At 34.1% G+C, this 21428-nt stretch overlaps 1 protein-coding gene across 1 annotated transcript in view; it reads left to right on the top strand.

The window, feature by feature from the left end:
* Positions 1–21428, top strand: part of LOC123659415 — a 118321-nt gene that overhangs the window by 91645 nt on the left and 5248 nt on the right. Inside the window, 6 exon segments of the mRNA XM_045594631.1 lie at positions 12432–14802; positions 16968–17440; positions 18101–18183; positions 18186–18255; positions 18875–19060; positions 19364–19699. Of these exon segments, the coding sequence (XP_045450587.1) occupies positions 12432–14802; positions 16968–17440; positions 18101–18183; positions 18186–18255; positions 18875–19060; positions 19364–19699 (3519 nt within the window).

Below are 21428 nucleotides of genomic sequence, written 5' to 3'. Positions count from 1 at the left end.
TTGAATAGAATAAATTATATATAATATATATATTGGACACAGCCTTGAAAGTATATATGCATTCAACCTGTAATATCCCACTGCTGGGCAAATGCCGCTTTCTCCATGAAGAAGAAGGATTGGAGCCTAATCCACCACGTTGCTCCACTGCGGGTTGGCGGATATGTTGCCTACTATAAGTAACGATCGATATCAGGTATTCCGCTGTATATGGCATTTGTGGACTACGAGAAAGCCTTCGACTCTGTCGAGACCTGGGCTGTCCTGGACTCTCTGCAGAGATGTCATATCGACTGGCGATATATCGAGATACTGAAATGTATGTACGACGCGGCGACGATGACCGTTCATGTCCAGGACCAGAGAACACGACCTATTTCCCTCCGGCGTGTGGTAAGACAGGGAGATGTAATATCACCGAAACTGTTTACCACTGCGCTGGAGGATGTCTTTAAGACTTGAGATTGGGGAGAACGAGTCATTAACGTCAACGGTGAATTCATCTGGTCCACAAATTTAAAGTCGCTCAACGTGCAATGGAACGGGCTATGCTTGCGGTTTCTCTCAAAGATAGGATTAGAAATGAGACTATCCGCGAGAGAACGAAAGTAACCGACATAGCCCACAGAATTAGCAAGTTGAAGTAGCAGTGGGCTGGTCATCTGTGTCGCAGGACCGATGGCCATTGGAGTAGACGGGTCCTGGAGTGGAGACCGCGTCTTGGCAAACGCAGTGTGGGACGTCCTCCGGCCCGTTGGACCGATGATCTACGTAAGATACGTCTGGTGTAGGCTGGATGAGGATTGCGGAAAACCGGGATGTCTGGCGCGAACTTGGGGAGGCCTATTTCCAGCAGTGGACTGCCATAGGCTGAAGTGATGATATCAGGTATTTATGATAACAACCGACGGCTTCAAGTGATCTCCGAGGCACGGCGAAGGGACCCCCAACCCAAGGATAGACATTCAAACCGGAAATAAATATTTATACAAATACAAATATCGTATAATACAGTGTTTTAGGCGACTACTTGCACCACTATTTCTAATAAATTATGATTTAACCCTCCTCACGATTCTCTAAAGAGCTATTATATTACACCCCAAACACAGACTATTAGGTAAGATATATGTTAGACTAAAATATTGATTCCTTCTTCAAATGTTCTTTATAACAATGAACTAAAAACTAAACCCGCAAACCTGTTGCGTTAGCTTTTTCATGCTTTACAATATTTATCTAAATTGACTTAGTCACACATCAATATATTCGTTTTTTTTTTTTATATATTATATTACTAATATCATTTTCATCATTTCAGCCGACCACAGTCCACTGCTGGACATAGGCCTCCATAATTTCACGCCAAAAATGGCGTGAACTCGTGTGTTTCGCCCATAGTCACCACGCTGGGCGGGCGGGTTGGTGACTATGGGCAAAAATTTAAAAATGTAGTATGGCTACTTAAAATTGAAAATAATATCATACATGTATGTGCATAAAAAATCTAACACAGAAACACTCGAATCTAAATTCTAAATATATCCATATAAGAAAAAGTCTTACTCGTTATAATTTATATTTCCTTCCTATTAACAAAGAAATTGTGTTTATTAATTGTTTTGTCTTGTTTTTATACATTCAATTTGAGAGAAGGTCGTTGAGATATTTTGAAATATATTCTATTCTTTAAAGATTTATTGTTTTTTTTTCTGTTTGAAGTTTCATTGCTCATATTTTTATTAAAAACATTAAACGTATTTTTAGTAGTAGTTGTTTACTCTCCACAGTAATTGCAGAGAATCCTTATTGTTCTGCTGCGTGGGCTTCTGTAGCCTTTGTTTAATGCCTTCTTAGATTTTTTATTGTTTGATCTTAAATGGCATCAAGCTATTATTTTATTGACATAGAAAGTTAGAACTAATAAAATCTGGCGTCACTCGTTCTAATTATGTTTACAATAGACGGACGAAATATTGTATGCTTACGATGTTGGAAATAAGTAATTAAAACAAATGCTATAACATGTACGATTTTTTTTTGTGTTACCCACACATTAGGAATTCTAAACATTTTTGAATATCATATCAAAAACCCCGCTGGAGCGGTCAATTTTTGATATGATATTAAAAAATGTCTAGAAATGCTATAACGATTTTTCTTATTTTTTTTAAATTAATTTAAAAAAAATATTTAAACACCAACAAGAAGCTTGAATTATATTTTTTGCTTTTAAAGGATAACATTTATATATCACGATATTTGCTTTTGATATTCAAAATCATTGAAGTGTTTTTTCTATTCCGCTTACTCAAGAATCTACGAAATAGAAATTTGATACGTGTACTTCACTGAATACATAAGTTTCGTAAGCAAAATGAGATTTTTCTATTGTGCAAACAATCCGTTTTAGTGGTTGTCTGACGGAGACAGCCCTTCATACTGATATCACAGCGCAAAAACTCAAAGAAGCATTTGAAATTTTGCAAAACTACCTACTCCTTTAGCTTTAATATTTTATGTTATATTTTAGTGTATTATTGTTTTTTCTTTCAACGAGGGTATTTACCACGATTACATCATAATAGTTTTTTTTCTTTTTTATTAAGTACCTGATGTTATCGGAAAGACTGCGTAGTTTGAGAAAAGGTGACTATGCTGATTAATGAAAAAACTTGTTAAGCTAATATAATAAATAATAATATAAAATAATTAATTAAATGAAAAATTTACATATGATATTATTTCTTTTTTCATTTGAAAATGTAACATTTCTGTTGAAGATCAAACTTATTGCCAATTGAAAAAATGACAAGGGGTCTCCTGCTATGTAAATTTACATAAATGTATTTCATACTTAATTATGCTTATACTTAAAAAATCATTACTATTCTTAAAAAAATAATGATTTTTTTGCTTTTAATATGCACCGACGCTTCCATCAACATACCTTTGATTATTTTCATTCAAAAGTGAGTGAATTCGCACGATTTTTGTGTAAAAAGAAACAGGACATTTTCGCTGATTAAGAACACTTTATCGCCTGGGTCGTTATCCCTAAACGTTCAAACCTGTGACCCGATGTCATTGAAACCATTACGGAGCGGGATAGTAGGACTGTCAATGCCCCCCGCTTTATTCTTGCATCTTTTCACGTGGAGCGTAATAAAACGATGACCGGTGATTTCATCTCTGTCTTTTCTAGAATTATTGAAATAGTGTTTCTTTCTAAATACTTAATTGTTTTTGTAATGTGATATTAAAACAAGCAATATAAAATAGTAATTTCATACTTACCTCAACTACCCCTATTAGAAAAAGTAATTAATAAAATGTAATTTTAGAATTGACAATTGAATTTGACCAAGATATAATTGTGTACTGAAAGAGTGTTAACTAATAGTGGGAGTTAAATGTATATGGACGTTCTATACATTATTCTGTATTTATAAACTATTTATTAATTAAATGGCCATAAAGTTTTTTCATGTACTTATCTATTAAGTACTATCTGTGCCACGCAGTTTCTTCTGCGCTAATTTGAGAAAAAAGGCTTTTCTCGCTAAATAGGCTCCAACACAAAAAAAAAACTTGTTCATTCGAACCAGTAGTTACAAAAGATTAGCCCGTTTACACAAATAAACAAACTGTACAGTTTTATAGAGAGTATGATATCAATCATATTATATCATAATAGTTTATCAAATGTATAGATTTGAGTGATAGTGTGTGATGGATTTACTCGCTTCATGTATTATCTGGGCGGTAGGTACTCGATCTCGGCAAAACACGGCTCGTCTCGCGTTAATTTCGATTTCGCGGGAATTCCGGGAAAAAAAGCAGCCCATGTATTGCTTCACAACCTCTATCTTCTAGTGAAAATCCCATAAAAATCGGATGAGCAGTTCCAAAAATTAACAAGCCTAAACAGAAAGACAGACAGAAAAATATTTAAAAATCATTAGTTTGTGTTTTAGTATCGTGTAAATAACTATATGCACTTGAGAAACAGCTGTTTTAAAATCACAGGCCGACACTACAATTTTATTTATATGTATAGTTTACTAAATTTATATTATAATTATTTTAATTTAGGGTTAGGTAATTAAAAATTAAAATTATAATAATGTATATTCTGCGGTTGAAGATGATGTTATAAACTGAATAATTGAAACATAATATACATTTATTAAAGAGATATGATCAAATTATGATGATTATTCATAAGAGTTATATCATAATATTTGCTGTTTAAAATTAATTTAATTATGAATTTGGCGGAGATTTGTAAACAAAAACATAAAAATATTCCGTAACAGATATTATTAGCCTATAGAAGTTTAATTTCTACGTGCATTTAGTCGCTTTCAACATAACTTTGCAAATTTCAAGTCGTTCGTCCATCAAAGTTCCATTTACACCGATCGCTTGTTCAATTCCCGCTTGGAGCAGATATTGTGTATTATAGATATACATATAGACCTTTTTTGTTTGGTCGAGGTGTTTGCCGTAATGCCTCCTTAACTTGCCTCTAAGAACACGATAAGCGGTTTGTCCATTTTGTTTTCTTAAATATTTGCGAACGTTCGTAACTCATGGTACGGAAATTATAAGCGTGGAGGATAAACATCCGAGCTTTCTGTATAGGAGAAGAGACACACTCGCAATATTCTAAGCCGCTGGTAGTTTCCATAATATAATGAACCAAAAATACTACCGATAATCTGAATTTAAAAGTCAAATCCGTTGTGAATACTTTAAAAACACTTACTTTATTTGGTAGGCCCAATAATTCTTCATGTAAGAAAATCGTGAAAAACAGATGAATTGAAAAAAAAGACTTGATAACTAAAATTATCTAATTCTAATACAAATCTAATAACAAACAAGTCTGAAGACCGTTGTAACAATAATCAATATTTAAGAAAATTGCTTATATGTCTAGACATTTTTTTAAATTTATGAATCTATATCAGAACTGTTCAATACCAACCCTATATTTCAACTTTTATTATTAAGTTTTCTTTATCATTTTGTCTAACAAAGAGATGGTATGACGTGGAAAATTTTCTTTAAACTGAGACTCCGTGTAAATGCAGTAGGTACTTTATTTCAGGTTTTTTTTTTTTTTTTTTTTTTGTCACTAGGTCGGCAAACAAACGTACGTTCACCTAATGGTAAGCGATTACCGTAGCTTATAGACACCTGCAACACCAGAAGCATCGCAAGGGCGTTGCCGACCCAATCCCCAATCCCCCAGGAGCTCTGGTCACCTTACTCACCAACAGGAACACAATACTGCTTGAAAACAGTATTATTTTGCTATGATCTTCTGTAAGGTCGAGGTACTACCCCAGTCGGGCTGCTCTATATTTTGAGCAGGAAATTCCTGCTGTGCCCTACCTCAGTCAAGTCAGGTTGGGCATTCCATACAAAACAGTAAGACTATCAATCGAAAATGAAAAACAAAACTCTTAAAACTTTTAAAATTACGATCAGGTCATGTAATAAATAATTTATAGATAGATTATATAATGATATAATTTTTAGATATATAAAGTTACTATCTCATATAATATTGTTTACAACAAAATTGTTAATGCCCGTATGATGATATTTGAAATGTACTTTTTTAAGGGGTGGAAACCTGGTGTCCTGAAACACAGGCCTCGAGCCTAGCTTAGGCACCAGTCTCCCACAATATTAGTGCTCATGTTATTATGTACCTATCTAATGTCCTGTTAGCAATATTGTGGTGAGAAAAAAAATTAAATTATTCCCAATTTGTGTACTCCCTTGTAAGAAAAGTGAAAAGTAAGCAATTTTATTTTCTACTTTATTTGTGAAATTCAACTTAACTGGCTAAAACTTAACATCAAACTATATGTTATTTTATTCCTTTATATAGAACCGGTACTGAGATAATACAAAGTAGTCCAACACGAGAATTTTTCAATCATACCTAAATGGACATAACAGCATCGCGTTCCTTACCATTCTCCCGATTAAAGTTATCAGGAAGAACATAAAGCGTCGTCTTGTTCGTCGTAAGATGCCTTTGTTTTTATATATATATTTTTATTGTAGATACATCTCATTTTATTGTTTCGCATAAAATTTTCATAGCCTGTTGAAAACTAAGGATATATGGCGTACTTCAAACGGAAATTCGATGTTAGATAGCTGTGTGATGGTTTCTTCATAAGGTTCATTTTCTCGTAAATTCTCTTTCCAGTAATTGACTTCTATTTTCCTAACTACGTGTATGAGAGTACATTGAAGACCGTTGCTATGTCGTTCTTAATCAGGATTGCGTAAGTAGGAAACCTTTGTGTGTATTTTTTTTTTTATATAATTAAGTTGATCGGTTATCATCTCTATTAGTCACCAGTTTCATGAACGCGAAGATATTCTTGAAGTGACACTTTTTTAGAATCGTTGTTATTTAAAAATTGATGAAACGAAAATGCGTCACGATAAAGAAAAAAACACACAAATGTATCGGAGAGAACGAGATAGAATAAATTAACCCTTAAAACGCGTAAGGCTCGTTTTGCATAGCGCCTAAGACCTTTTTCTCCAGACCGTGATCGTCGTCGGTAGAACAAATCGTAATAGCCTACCTTCCTACGACTTTTTAGAAGTTTCACTTCTGCCGTGTGTGAATTGCATACACACTTTTTTTATACAACTCATAGCCCACTTTGATGGTAAACGGTCACCGTAGCCTTTGGATGCTTGCAATGTCAGAAGCATCGCAAGCGTCATGCCGATCCTACCCGTGATGCTCCCCAGGAGCTCTGGCTACCTTGCTTATCACAAGAACACAACATTACCTGACCCGACGACAATCTTTTGTGAAGGTGAGGTACTTCCCCTGTTAAGCTGCTCCGGATCATTTCGTGTAGGATATTTCCTGCTGTGCCTTACTAAAATTTATAATCTTATTTTTGGGTAACCCAGTTAATTGCCTTTAAATTGATTTTTGTGCTCGTTTGGGTGCGTGCTAGGTCAAGGACATTATCAGCAGGCAAGGCAGCGAATTTTGTTCAGTCTTCCAGGGAATTATAGTTTTCTTACAAGGCTTATTTGATTTTAAATAAATATCTATAATGTCTATTCTTCTTTATATTAAACAAAATAAAACAAATTTTGTCGATGTACGGAATTTTTCTGAACCGTTAGTTCGTTTATTCCGATTTCACGTAATGTTTTCTGACCTCACCCCTATTTGTTTACGGGTTCGCCGCATCTGTCTAGGACGATGACATTGTTACCCGAGCCCTGACGACTCTATGCCTTTTTTTCTATTTACTTCGAACCCTATCGGCTTGAATCGGTTTGATTAGGATTGTAACTTTATTATTACACTTTGATCTACTTAGAACATTAATTTACCTTTGAAAAGTTATTTATATTCATATTGTTTATTATATGATATTTTATAGTAATATTATAATACTTATAACGCTTATAAAAAAATAAATTGTTATATAATAGAATATATTTTGTTTCTAAATTAGTTGCCACTATAATTATAAAAACAATAAAAGGTTTCGTTTAGTTATACTTAGTGATCGACTAAAAAAAAACGTAAATCTGTGAGGCATGAAGGTGAGCGAAAATACCTAAACTCAATATCACAAAAATTATCACTACTTTTAATTAAAAATATATACCTACTATTTTTGTTACAATTAAAACTATTATTTATAATTTACAATATGTATAAGTGCATATGACTTAAAAAGATATAACGAAAGTTTAATAAACGAAACAATGGAATTTCATATTAAATTATAACGGCGTGTTCAAAATTCAAACTGATCAGTCGAAGGAAGCCTTTCTTCAGACAGACATTACATACATGACTTTCTTTTTAACGCGAATATACTATAGTTTAGGTATGATATACGAATATGTCAGTAGTCCGAAGGGTTGAGTTTTAGTATTATATAAAACTTTTTTACGAATTATTCTCTCTTTACTTTCTTTCGTAAAGTTTGGCGTTATTCGATTTTTTTTAACGACTACGAAACAACCTAATTTTTTGCTGATGTTCTCGGAAGATTGACTTATAATTTCTACAACTTTTGACCTTCATTTTTTTTTGTCAATAGACGTAGCTGTAGACCCTTTGTTAAGAGACTTTTTTTATTTGATTAATAGCTGTTAAACTATTTGCTTTTAGTATAAAATAAGCTGTGTGGTTACGGCATTAAAGAATATAGCCACCCCCTCTCTTCCCGTTGGTGTCGTAAGAGGCGAATAAGGGATAATATAGTTCCACTACTACCTTGGAACTTAAAAAGCCGACCGATGGCGGGATAACCATCCAACTGCTGGCTTTGAAATACACAGGCCGAAGATGGGCAGCAGCGTCTTCGGTGCGACAAAGTCAGCCCTGCGGTCACCAACCCGCCTGCCCAGCGTAGTGACTATGGGCAAAACACATGAGTTCACGCCATTTTTGGCGTGAACTTGTGGAGCCCTATGTCCAGTAGTGGACTACGGAAGGCTGATGTGATGTGATGATAAAATAAAAAAGTGAAGTGCAAAGTATTTGGCGCAGAAAATTTATAACTTTATTATATTTTGTTTTTATTTTCTTGTATTTATATTAATGGTCATTATAATAAATTTGTTTTGTGGTTGTTTTTAAATAACTGTTTACCTATTACGGTTTTAAATATGCGACTCTATAACGAACATAGGATGGTAATCTAAGATTTAGTAGTCCAGTGCGCAAGTTCGCAGTACGAATATCATAAAAATAACTGGAACATGTTTTCGTAAAAAATAAGGCACATTTTCGCAGTCAGAAAGCAGATATTCAAAGGAAACCAGCAAAAGATAAATATTTTAGGTCTCACTGGAATTGTTGGGAATAAACTACCATCACTTTTATATCAACTTGAAGTTGTACACGAAGTACAAAAGCCTACTTCTATGTCGTCCGCAGTATATTTCATCCTTTATTATGTTCTCTTTTGTGATTAGCTTGGCCGAAACTAGGACAAATCAAGTATTAGGCTTGCCTTTGTCAAATGTAATTTTTACTTCGAACGTTATCCCTTGTTATTTGACTCGGTCGAAAACATTGCTCTTTGTCCGATTCAATCTCGCTTAGGTTGATTATTCATCACATTCACGTTTTTATAATATATTTTTTTCTGTACTTTGATGTTTTTAGGAGTACAATTTATGATGTTGAATCTCATAGAAACATACCGTAATTAATTTTAATTTGATGATATCGATGATGCTTGTGAATTTTGTATCTGAACTAAATTATAAATTATAACTTTTGTTTTTTTTTTTGCCATTCATTTGTAATTTTTGCTAAATGTATGTCAAGTTTATAGTCAGATTATCTTTGTAATATAAAAATAATTATATTAAAAGTAAACATAGTCACTATACTAAAATTACATACACCGACTAATGGATTCTATGAATAAAGCTGTAATGACGACAATTTGAATGATTACTTTGTGAGATTGTTTTGCATAGCCCCATAAATCATACTGAAACTTACTGTAGTAATCACAATATACCCCTAAGATAGCCGGTTCGATCTTCTGTCATCGTGACAAATTATTTTATTAACCGACTTCCAAAAAAGGAGGAGGTTCTCAATTCGCCTGTATTTTTTTTTTTTTTTTTTTTTTTTTTTATGTATGTTACATCAGAACTTTTGACTGGGTGGAGCGATTTCGACAAATTTTCTTTTAATCGACAGGTGGTGTGTGCCAATTGGTCCCATTTAAATTTATTTGAGATCTAACAACTACTTTTCGAGCTATATCTAATAATGCGTTTTTACTTGACGCTTTTTTCGTCGACCTACGTTGTATTATACCGCATAACTTTCTACTGGATGTACCGATTTTGATAATTCTTTTTTTGTTGGAAAGGAGATATCCCAAGTTTAGTACCATGATAAGGAAACCAGGATCTGATGATGGGATCCTAGAGAAATCGAGGGAAACTCTTGAAAATCCGTAATAACTTTTTACTGGGTGTACCGATTTTGATAATTCTTTTTTTGTTGGAAAGAAGATATCCCTAGTTTAGTACCATGATAAGGAAACCAGGATCTGATGATGGGATCCCAGAGAAATCGAGGGAACTTCTTGAAAATCCGCAATAACTTTTTACTGGGTGTACCGATTTAAATAATTTTTAATTTGATCGAAAGCTGATGTTTGTCATGTGGTCACATATAAATTTTATTGAGATCTGATAACTACTTTTTGAGTAATCTTTGATAACGCGCCGTTACTTGACTATTTTTTCGTCGATCTACGTTGTATTACTCGTCGATGTAATTGAAGTCGGTTTTTTTTCGTTTGCGAGCAAACACAATTATTGATATACAAATATTTTCACTTCATTATACAGAGAGTGCGCAGCAAGATTTGTAATCTTCTTGCGGAACGTAAAGTGTTAGACGTGTATTTTTTTTTTGAATTAAGTTACCCAGTCTTTAAATTGACAAAAATACTAAAATCGGAATAAAGCCTTTTGGATCGATTATCCAAATAGATATTCATAGTCGATAAGAAGATAAGGATATATGAGGAGAAAATATACAACAGCACAGCAACAACAACAGTCTATTCACATAATTATTTATTTTCACAATATAAATTGTCTTATGGTTAAAACGTTTGAAGAGATGCTGTTGTTGATATTTAAACTCATCATCATAATCATTTTTTTAAAGCACTTTTTAGTTTACAGTTTCTTTACAATCTTTGGAGTTAAAATTTCTTTAAGACTATTTAAAAAGGTTTTTATTTTATAATACCTTTACAATATACAAATTTATGTAAATGTTATGTTTTCGTAAGAGCAGTTTCTGCATAACTAGAAGCAGCATTGCTTTAATATAAGAAATAAAAATTAATTTATAATTTCACAGTTTTGTCTTGATTAAATTAATGAATCATTTTTAGAGTAACGTGTTCGCGCGTATAATAGAATCCCACCGGTAGTGTCCCCATTATATTTTTATGGATTTAATGAATGCCTGCTTCCAACTATTTTCAGATTTATTCACCTTTTAGTTGGTTTATATTTATAGTTTTAAAATTTTCCTCACTATTATTAATTAATAGATCTTAAGATTAATAACGTGTTTTAACAAACAGACACACTATTTACATCAATAATATTAGTATCTATTTTAACATTTACATAAGATTACGTTAGTAGGTTAGTGTCTAAAAGTATTGAAATTTTTCCAGTGTCAGAGAAATTTTAGTTAGGTAATTTTGTGTAAGCTTCTAAATTTAATCAAATGTACCGGAACACAGTTGCGGTGGAATTATTATCTGGTGTGATATGTACGTTGCTATCGCGACCGCAAACTTTAAATCTTCCACGTGATTGAAGATTGGGTTGTCAATACGTTGATACGAGAATTTAGTACCAAATAGCACCGAATATTATTAAGAAATATGATAATACTAATATATATAACTATATCAATAATAGTGAAATTTCAATTTATATACATTGTACGTAAGATTTGTATTTAACGTGGATCAGAAAATATGTTTCAAATTTAATAATCTCTACGTATTATTTATAAAGAAGTTTCCGCTTTTGTAATACACAATTTTTAACATACATACACACATATAATCACGCCTCTTTCCCGTAGGGGGGTAGGCAAAGGCCACTTCTTTCCACTTGCTACGATCCTTACATACCTCTTTCGCTTCGTCCACTTTCATTATTTCCTTCATACATGCTCTTCGGTTTAGGGTACTCTTGACCTGGCCTTTTTTTAAGACGTCCCTTATTTGGTCTCGGAACGTCCGGCCTACCTCTTCCAACCCTTCCATTCACACTCGCCTTATACACTTTTTTCGTCAATCGTTCTTCACTCATTCTCTCGACGTGACCAAACCATCTGAGCATATCTTCCTCAATTTTTGTCACTACACCTTCTTTCAGACCACAACTTTCCCTTATCCTTTCTATGTCTTATCCTGTCACTCAGTTTAACTCCTATCATTCTTTTAAACGCTCTTATCTCAACTGCATTTATTCTGCTTTCATGTTTCTTCTGTTTTTTCTTTTAATTTTTAACGTGTATATTAATATTATCACAACCTTAATAAAACACGTGAATGACTCACTTTTACTAGTAAGTTTACTTAGCACCTGTTATATTTCTACTATATAAAAGTATGTTGTTCAATACAGCACGTGTTACGTTGAGGTCACTCAATAATAAGTGACCACATCACGCTAAATAAACGGCACGACCAACGTTCGCTTCGCTGTCAGTGAACTCGATAGAACAATGCGAATGTTGGTTTACGATTTCCTCTTCCGCTTTAATGTATTTATACAATACGTATAGTATTTTTAAATCGATACAATTAAGATATTTAATATTATTTTTATTGTTTCAGGAACTGCCCCAAAGACCAAAAACCGTCGATCTCAAGAAGTACCACATCTAAAAAACGAAACTTCACAACAGTCTTCCAAAATATCGCCTAAAAATAATAATTTACAGTTTGGTTTCAAATCAGCCTCAAATAAATCCCCTACAACGAAAGCCTCAGAAAAGCGACGGAGCGTTGAAATTGGCGTCAAACCTAGTTGTATACCTCTGTCCAAAAAAACATTTGAACGAACCGGAAACCATAGTTCAACGTCGCCTATTAAGCAGGAACCAATAAAAGAAACAACATCGAAAGTGGATAATAAAAAAACGAAGTTGGAGTCCCCTAGAGGAAGATCTTTACGCCGAAGTCCCGAAAAAGCGAAAAGTGATCCAGAAAGTTTACGTAAAGATAAAGTGTTTCGAGCTCAAAAAGGTAGCGAAAGTCTTAATGAAAAATATCATAATTCTAAGAAAAGACTGACTAGTTTAGATAATTCTCCAAAAGGTGGGAGTGATACTACAAATATACCTAGTAAAATTATATTGAATGATAACTTGAATACGAATTCGATAGTGGATCCTAATGTCGGTGAGTTAGATAATTTAAAAAATAACGAAAATATGTCTACTCTTCATCAAACTGTTACACATGCAAATTCTCGACTTTCTCAAGAAATGGACAGCTTAGCTGCTTTGACGAAACAAACTTTAGATAGGGTTAGCAAATTATCTAACAACTTAACTAGTAATAAGCTACATGTAACTATACCAGATGCTCCTCGTTATGATTCTTTATATGCATCGACGTCAGAACAACAAAATAATGATCATACATATAACTATGGCTTAATAAACGAACGTCCTGCTATACATAGAGGTGTTTCTGAGAGGTTAAAAGATATAGACACGGCAGCTCAGAGACTGATCGATTTTGAAAAACAAAGTGCAATGTTTTCTGATCTCAATGATTCCTCTAGTCAAAATCGCCGTCTTGATAATACATCGTCGTCTCATCACACGCCTGTGTCAATATTGAAAAGAAAATCAATCCACGAAGAAGGCAATATTACAAATCCACCCAATAATACAATAACTTCTCCTCCTGTTACTTTTTCACCGAGTGTGATGGAATCACGCAATTGTCGCTCAGAAAATAGGCAACGCCAAGGTATTTTAAAAAAGCGACGTAGTTTGGATGAGTCACAAGTCGCAAGAAGAAGATCTTGTAGTCCAGAAGTGTCATTTGCTGATGATGGTTCATCTGATACATGTAAGCCAATATTAAAAAATAGAAGGTCATCGTTAGAGGACGTTGTACGAAACCGTTCACCGGATGGTCACATACAAGGTATCTTAAAAAGGAAAATGAGTCGAGAGGAAGATCATTTAAATGAAAATGATGTCTCTCATGGTTCTCCGGAACCCCACGGAATTTTAAAACGAAAATCTAATTCAAGTTCGAGTAGCAGTACTACGTCATCTCATGTATCTATAGCACAAGCGGTGCTGCTGGCAGCTGCAGGTGGTGCTGAGATAGTGGAAGAAGATAAAGAAGCGGTCAGACCTATATTAAAGAAAAAAAGTTTTTCAGAAGAAAGGCCATCGCCTGATATTTTGTGTTCAGATACACCAAAACCTATATTAAAGAAAAAAATAACAGAACATGATGATCACGATTTCGACCTACCAAAAAAGCCAATTCTTAAGTCTTCGAAAAAATTGTCAGGTGATGAGGGACATGCTTCTAGTTTTGATTTGAGCGAAGACGACCGAAGTTCGCGAAGACCGTCACTACTTAGATCACGAACTTCAGATCATTCTGGTTCAGAATGCGAGGCGCTGGTTAAGCCAATTTTAAAACAGAGAGGCTCGAGCCTCACTAGGGAACGCAGCCAATCGCCGCGCCCACGGCTTTCATTTTGTGCAGACAACGATGCGAATATTAGTGGGACGAATTTTAGTAGCGATGCGAACGACTTGTTGGCGGCCGGACCGCGACGAGTCATAAATCTCGCGACTGACCCGGAAGAAAATTATCCAAGTGCAGTGATCCGACGGAGAAATTTGCGACCTAAAGCAAACCCGCGGTCCATGAGCTTGGTGTGTGACGTGAATGATGAACTACTCTCGATTTTAAATAATCGCCGATTGAAAGTAGACGAAACCTGTGAGAACGGTTATTGTGATACTTGGGAACGGGACAGACACACAAACGATAATAATTCTAAAACATTTCCATCGATTGCGTCTCGAATAAAGAGCATGGAGCAAGCTCTTACCAAAGACAACTTCCTTAAAGATCAACCTTCAACATCTAAAGTGAAAAATCGTGATAAAGAACGCCATAAAACTCAACCTGTCACCATCGACGAAATGAGATCTATCACTACGAGGTAAGACATAAATATTTAAAGCTAAATTAGTATTAGGTTAATGTTTTATCCTCGGCCTATTCTATTACTAGTGTTATGAGTCATGGAAGTTTCAGCTTTTGTTTTTCAAGTCTCTATTTAATCGTACCATTCTAGACTAAAGACAATACCTATAGACAGTGCCAAAATGTAAACTGTTTCCAATTATCGATGTTTGTTATTGCGAGAAATTTTTATTTTCCGCGTGGTCGTCAGTAAGGACATCCTTAAATATTGTTTTCCCGGCGTAAAGGTGATTATGCTTGCGATGATTGTAGTGAAAGAACCTAAATGTTGGCTAGCTGCCATTATTTTGATGAGCACATGCGTTGTGTGGGCGTATATCAAATGTTGTGATGATTTTACTTTTTGGATGGTTTTTCGTAATAAAATATAGAGTTAATTTATCAAACTTTAGTAAATTATATATAGTAAATATTTATATTTATTGTAATAATTAAATTTGTATCTTAGGTAAAGCTATAATCTAATACTATTAAACGAGCAATTATTGTATATATATATATATATATATAATCTGAATCTCGGAAAAGGCTCCAACGATTTTCATGAAATTTAGTATATAGGAGGTTTCGGGGGCAATAAAGTCACCTAACAAAGTTTCATTTTTATAAAATGACGTTTTATCCCTGTTTTTAGACAATGAAAAAAATGGCTACAATATCGTTACAATACGAAGGTAAATTTCGCATTTGTGAAATCGGCCAGTCGGAAACGACTGAGAAGACCACGGTTCAAATCCCCATGTCTATGGGTCGATTATTTTTTTAAAAATTATTGATAGTTTTAAAGTGTAATATAACTAATTGTATAAAATAATATATTTATGGAATTTCGTATACCTATTGGTATTCAAATCGTGTTAAATATTCCAACTTTTAAAATTTTCTATATGAATTATACTCGTATATAACTATTATTTTTATCGTTTTTGTCTGTGTTAAACACCAAGAAATTCTATTTTATTTTCGATGCACATTATTCCATCATGTTATCTATTGTTTGATCAAATTTTTTTCCCTCACTAAGACTCACTCACTCTTCACTTAGAATAAAAGTGAATAATCAGATAATGTCTTCTAATTAACGTTTCGTTATATTTTCCAAACATTTAGTGCTAATTTTGTGAAGAACACTAGTCTGACATCTCTAGTTGTTCAGTTACTCTTTGAATCATTTTCAGTCCGAAAGGAAAACAGTTAAATTTGTATTCCGTGACTCTGGCAAATATATTATTGTCCTGAACTAATATAAAACTTTTGTTGTAAAAAATGAATAAATTTTTAGAAGAATGGCCTCATTTTCTATTGTAAGTACTTTTATATTGCTTTACAAATACATAAATGTTCTAAAAGCCATTGTTGCCAAATTAATTTCGTGTGTAGTTTTTTTTTTAACTTTTTGTATTTATGCTCTTTATTATTTAATTTTCATTACAATATGATGTGATAAATTGTTCTTACGGTTAATTGCTATTTTTATTAGATTACCGACGTATCTAGGATGTGATGTGAGAGTGATCTTCGTCTCGTCTAATTTGGTACGATATAATTCGTCTTTTTTGTGCGTCTGCGATTGCATTAATCTGGTCAGTGATTAACTTCGGTCCTGGTAGCATTTACTGATACAGCGCTAGTTAGGACGGCGTGTTGATGACGGAAATAAGCGCTCCAGTCGTTACTGGGTCAGCACTATTTCTGGCTCTGTTGTGCTTCGCAGCAGGCGTACAATATTTTATGACCAGAACATTTGATGTGGCCTGCTCTAGACACCCTTAATTTCTGTTTTGTAATGCTGTGTTTTGACTACAACGCTCCTTAGTTTTGAGTTCATAATACACATATACTGCAGAAAATTAATACAAAAAAAGTTGTAAGGTAGATACATAATAACAAACTAATGGATGTCTCACCGCAATTAATCTCGCGATATCAAACTGGAAATTTAAATTTAGAATATATTGCCAATGCTGTCGAACTTCGTTAAATCCATAAACAAGGCTGCCAGTCAAAATCACTCATGCTATAATTCATCTGAACATATAAAATGAAACTGAAATATCAACTATCTCTTTCTTACCAACGACGAATGCTCTACATTAACGCATTTCTTTTCTCATTTCGCAGTTTGGAGCCGGGCCAAGCGAATTTCCAAGCGTTCGGCATCGCCGGCTGTAGTTTTCCGACCCGTTCCGTCGAGTCCAGTGCTGTTCTCTCGGCAAAGGGTCCCTACGTGGAGGAACCCGAGCGAGATCCATTTGCGGACCTTGACTCGCGACCGTTCGATTCCAAATTGTTCAACACAAATCTATCAGCTGGAAACGGCCTATTGAAAAATGTTGAAGCCAAGAACGATAGCTTTGGCGAGGCTACTTTTCTAGATTTCGAAAAGATCTGTGCTGATAGCGAAGCAAAACAATCTACTTTGGATGAAATCGAACGAGAAGTAAACAAAGTCTGCGTCGCTCTGGACGAGGACAGTCGAATTTTGGATGAAGACGAAAGTAACCAAGCCGAAGCGGACAACTGGAGCTTGAACGTGTCCTGTGATAGCGGAGTTTACAATCGCGCCTCATCCCGCGATTCCGGGCCGCATTCTGGTTAGTATTACATTCAATGTTGTTAATCACCGTTACTAAATAGCAATTTTTCAGTTTGAAGTTGCATTATATTTATTTTTAACGAGTCTAACGCGCTGGATGAGTACGTCGAGAGCAGTCAAAAGCAGACTTATTTAGACTTATAGGCAACCAGAGCTAACTATTACAGCGCTCATAAAGAAAACATAAATAGTCGCTATGCATTAGTTGTTATTTGTTTATGTTTACCGGTAAAATTAGATCTGTCTTGCTGTTCATATTAGGAGAGTTTTCAAAATAAATTCAGTTTAACCTTGTCGATGTGTTTCTGTCCTTAAATTTAGGTCAATGTGATACGTATAATATTCATTGTCATCGCCACATTTCAAAGGTTGCAACTGTATTATCATCTTAAATGAATGTATTCTGTTTTAATTCGATCAACAAATTAATGTATGTTTCAACATCAACGTAACGTAAATTTCTTATACACAACACTGTACTTTGTGTACGTTTATTTTTGTTTCGTGCTCGAGATTAATATTCAAATTATCGATTTACAGGCGAGGAGTTGGGTTTGATAGAGAGTCAAGAAATACATGAAAACCACGCTACTAATAGTAGTAACGATTGGTCTGCGACATCTATAGAACAAGGATTGATTAATATGAATCGTCAAAGGAAGTCTACGGAGATCGAAGCTCTTAGGAGCCCGGAAGAACATCAAAGTGACGATGACAACAATGACCACTCCGGCTTCGCGCTTGGCTTAGTGAAGAGTAACAGCGTTGTTGCAAGAGCCAGTATGTGGCAACAATTACAACAACAAGCTAAAGGTTCGCTACATCTGCTTTTGAAAGTGATAAATTTAACATTAAAATACGTCTAAAAATTAGGACGCTAGTAAATTACAACTTCTTTCTTGTATTTTATAACCTATTTCAGAGTATTTTAATTTTCGAACGGTAATGTAGTTTAAGATTAGAAAGAAAGAAAAGAATATTACCTTTTCTATAATATGAATATAGATAAAATATGAATTAAAATGAGCCCTTGCTATTTATAATATTACTGTATAGGAAATGAAATTTATTACTGTTCGAGTTTAATATAATTTTATAACGATTTATTACTACAATTAACATAGGTACATATTGTAATTTCGGACATATAGGATTGAAATGATGGATGTCACGTCACACGTATGAAACTGTAGTAAAATGTATGCTCAAAACCAGGCTTACGTTACTGAATTTTTAGTACTAAACTTACCTTCTTAAAATAATTGAGTGGCACAAAGCGGTGACACAAATTGTAAACTTGCTTGTTCCAAAAGAAATCCAAAAGATTTGTCAAATAAGAAGTACATTAAAACCATTTGGCTAGTATTAGGACGACGATTATCACAGTCAGTGCTCGTATTAATTTAGTAATAATTTCTATTATCAATTTCAGGAACTCCAAAACCGCTGCTCCGTCATAGCCGCTCAAAGCTAAAGGAAGGGCCATCGGTTACCGAGCGATTCAAAACACAACCTGACCCAGTTGAGTCGAGTCCGGATACTACAAGTCCTTCTAACGAAGGGTTTTCCCTCGCTCCATCCAAAAGCACTACTAACGTCTTAGATAGAGACGAAGATGGTAAGATTGTCTCATTCTTTCTTAAAGCACCATAATTCCATTTACTGTTTCCTTAGAAGTACATTTTTTTTTGTTGTAAAATGCCCACTCTCATCGGTTATTACCGGAAAATGTATGGTAACGTTATGTTGCCCAAATGGCATGCAAATTGCATTTTGTGCCGACGAAACGCTTTCTGTCTTTTGATTTTCGGCTTTTTGTTTCTTTTTTGCATGTCCTCGACTACTCTACTATGTGTATGTCCCGGGCTCTGTTAAACACTGCACAATGTAATGTATATACGCACAATTCCACCGGTGGCAGCTAAATTAGATGAGGACGATCCAGCGAAGATGTCTTTAGCGGAGAAAATGAAGATGTTTAATGCTAAACTAACGCACAAACCTCCGGTTGCCGGTTTACCAAGACCTAAAGAAGATAGGGTGCCTAGAGCGTCTAGACTCAGAACTATGCCGGTACTCGCCAGTCAAGTCCAAGAGGCGATGGAACAAAACGAAAGATTGACCAAGTCTTTGACCCACGAAGATGTACCACGTAATCCAGATTTTCAACTTAAAATGGAACTGTTCCGATCGGCGAGCGCGAAAAATACGTCTTTAGAATATCTCATGAGGCAGGACGCAAAATTTAGAAGCTTAGGTCTGATTCAGTTCTTTTATTTGTGTTTTTTTTTATCGATTTTTTTTCCGCTTGTCGTTTCGCTTTTTTGGGTTCAGCACTAATTATTATAATAGATTCGCAAGGTAAGTTGGACGATTTATCTTCGCATGTTTTATTGCACGGAACATACTAACGTCTATTTATTTATCAATATTTTATATTGTTATTATGTATATACTGTATTATATTTAAGATTATTAATAAATAATTATATCTATATGATTTTTTTCTTTTCTGTAAGCACAAATATACTTCTGAATTTTATTGCATGCATTAGTAACGTGTAGTTTAGGTAGTAGCTTGTTTGATTTCTTCTTTGAAGAAATATGCAACCAGTAAAAACATTTCAATATTAACTCTATCGAAAATCAGAAATTTGATGATTGATTAATGTAAAATTGTATTTGTAGGATGAACTGTAAATCCGTAAATTAAAGAATTTTTATTACCTTGCTCAAAGCGGATTGCAAAAAATTAAATCTATATAAATAAAAATGAATGTTGCTAAGCGCATAACTCAAGAATGGCTCGACCGATTCAGCTTATTTATTTGTTGTATAATCCTTAAGGGGATCCCAGACAAATTCAGCCGTTTTCATGTGCTATAAAGTATACATTAAAGTTACGTTAAAAATTTCAAATAAATATATGTTGTAACTCGGATTCAGTCTATTAATGTGACTGTAAGATAATTGTATAAAATTCTCTAAATAAAGAGAAATAATTGTTTACCTGGACCTCCTTTCGCGTACAAAAATCGTATAGGCTTTCTAATTTTACTACTTACAATAGTGAATATTTTTTTTTATTAATTAAGAATCCTGTACTTAATATTTCTACAGAAGGGTTTTTTATTAAGTGCAGTATTTTATTAGAAAATCGTAAAAATATAATTTTTGGTTATTTGTCGGGCGACAGGCGGCCCGCGGCAGACGGCCAGAGGCCTTTGTACGGGGAACTTGTGTCGCTCGTCATCGCACGCTGCTCTTGCTTACGCGCAAATCTATTTTACTTTTTTTAATCCAAGATAGGCATTAAAATGTAACAGGTAGACAGACTTACTGTTGAATTTTGCAATTGTATTTACTTCAAATAAAAAAATAATTTAAATTATTAATTTTGAGCTGTGTAAATGTAAAGCTGCTTAGCTTGTGGTCTAAGATCCGAACCTAAAGTCGATCTTCACCGAGCCGATAATAGAATAAAATATAAATTTAGTATATCTATACAAATAAAATTGGAGTGGCTGCTTTTAATATTAAAATAACCGCTTTTTACTAAATTCATATGGATGTATACACGATACATACACAAAAATACCATTTTGACAATTTTTGTCTGTCTGTATGTCTGTTTGTTCCGCCTAATGTCTAAAACGGCTAGACCGATTCTGACGGGACTTTCACTGGCAGATAGCTGATATAGCAAGAGTAACTTAGGCTACTTTTATTTTAGAAATTTATTTATTTTATAACTGCGAACTGAACAACAAGTAACAACTAGTAATTAATATAATTTTATAGCCTAAATGATCGACACGACAAGAAGAAAATTAAATAATAATTATGGATGATCACAACTTGTACGCAAGCTCTTGGTCTAGAAAACGGATCAATCGCATGTCCTAAGTAGTACAAGCTAGAGCCGGTAGATGGCCGAGTTTAATAACCTTTACGTAATACTGATCAGGTGAAGTGCGGGTGGGTGG

The sequence above is a fragment of the Melitaea cinxia genome, chromosome 14, assembly GCF_905220565.1.
Source record: "Melitaea cinxia chromosome 14, ilMelCinx1.1, whole genome shotgun sequence".
Classification (NCBI taxonomy): Eukaryota; Metazoa; Arthropoda; class Insecta; order Lepidoptera; family Nymphalidae; genus Melitaea; species Melitaea cinxia.
The sequence above is the reverse complement of the archived record's forward strand: the minus strand, read 5'-3'. Positions and strand labels throughout refer to the sequence as shown.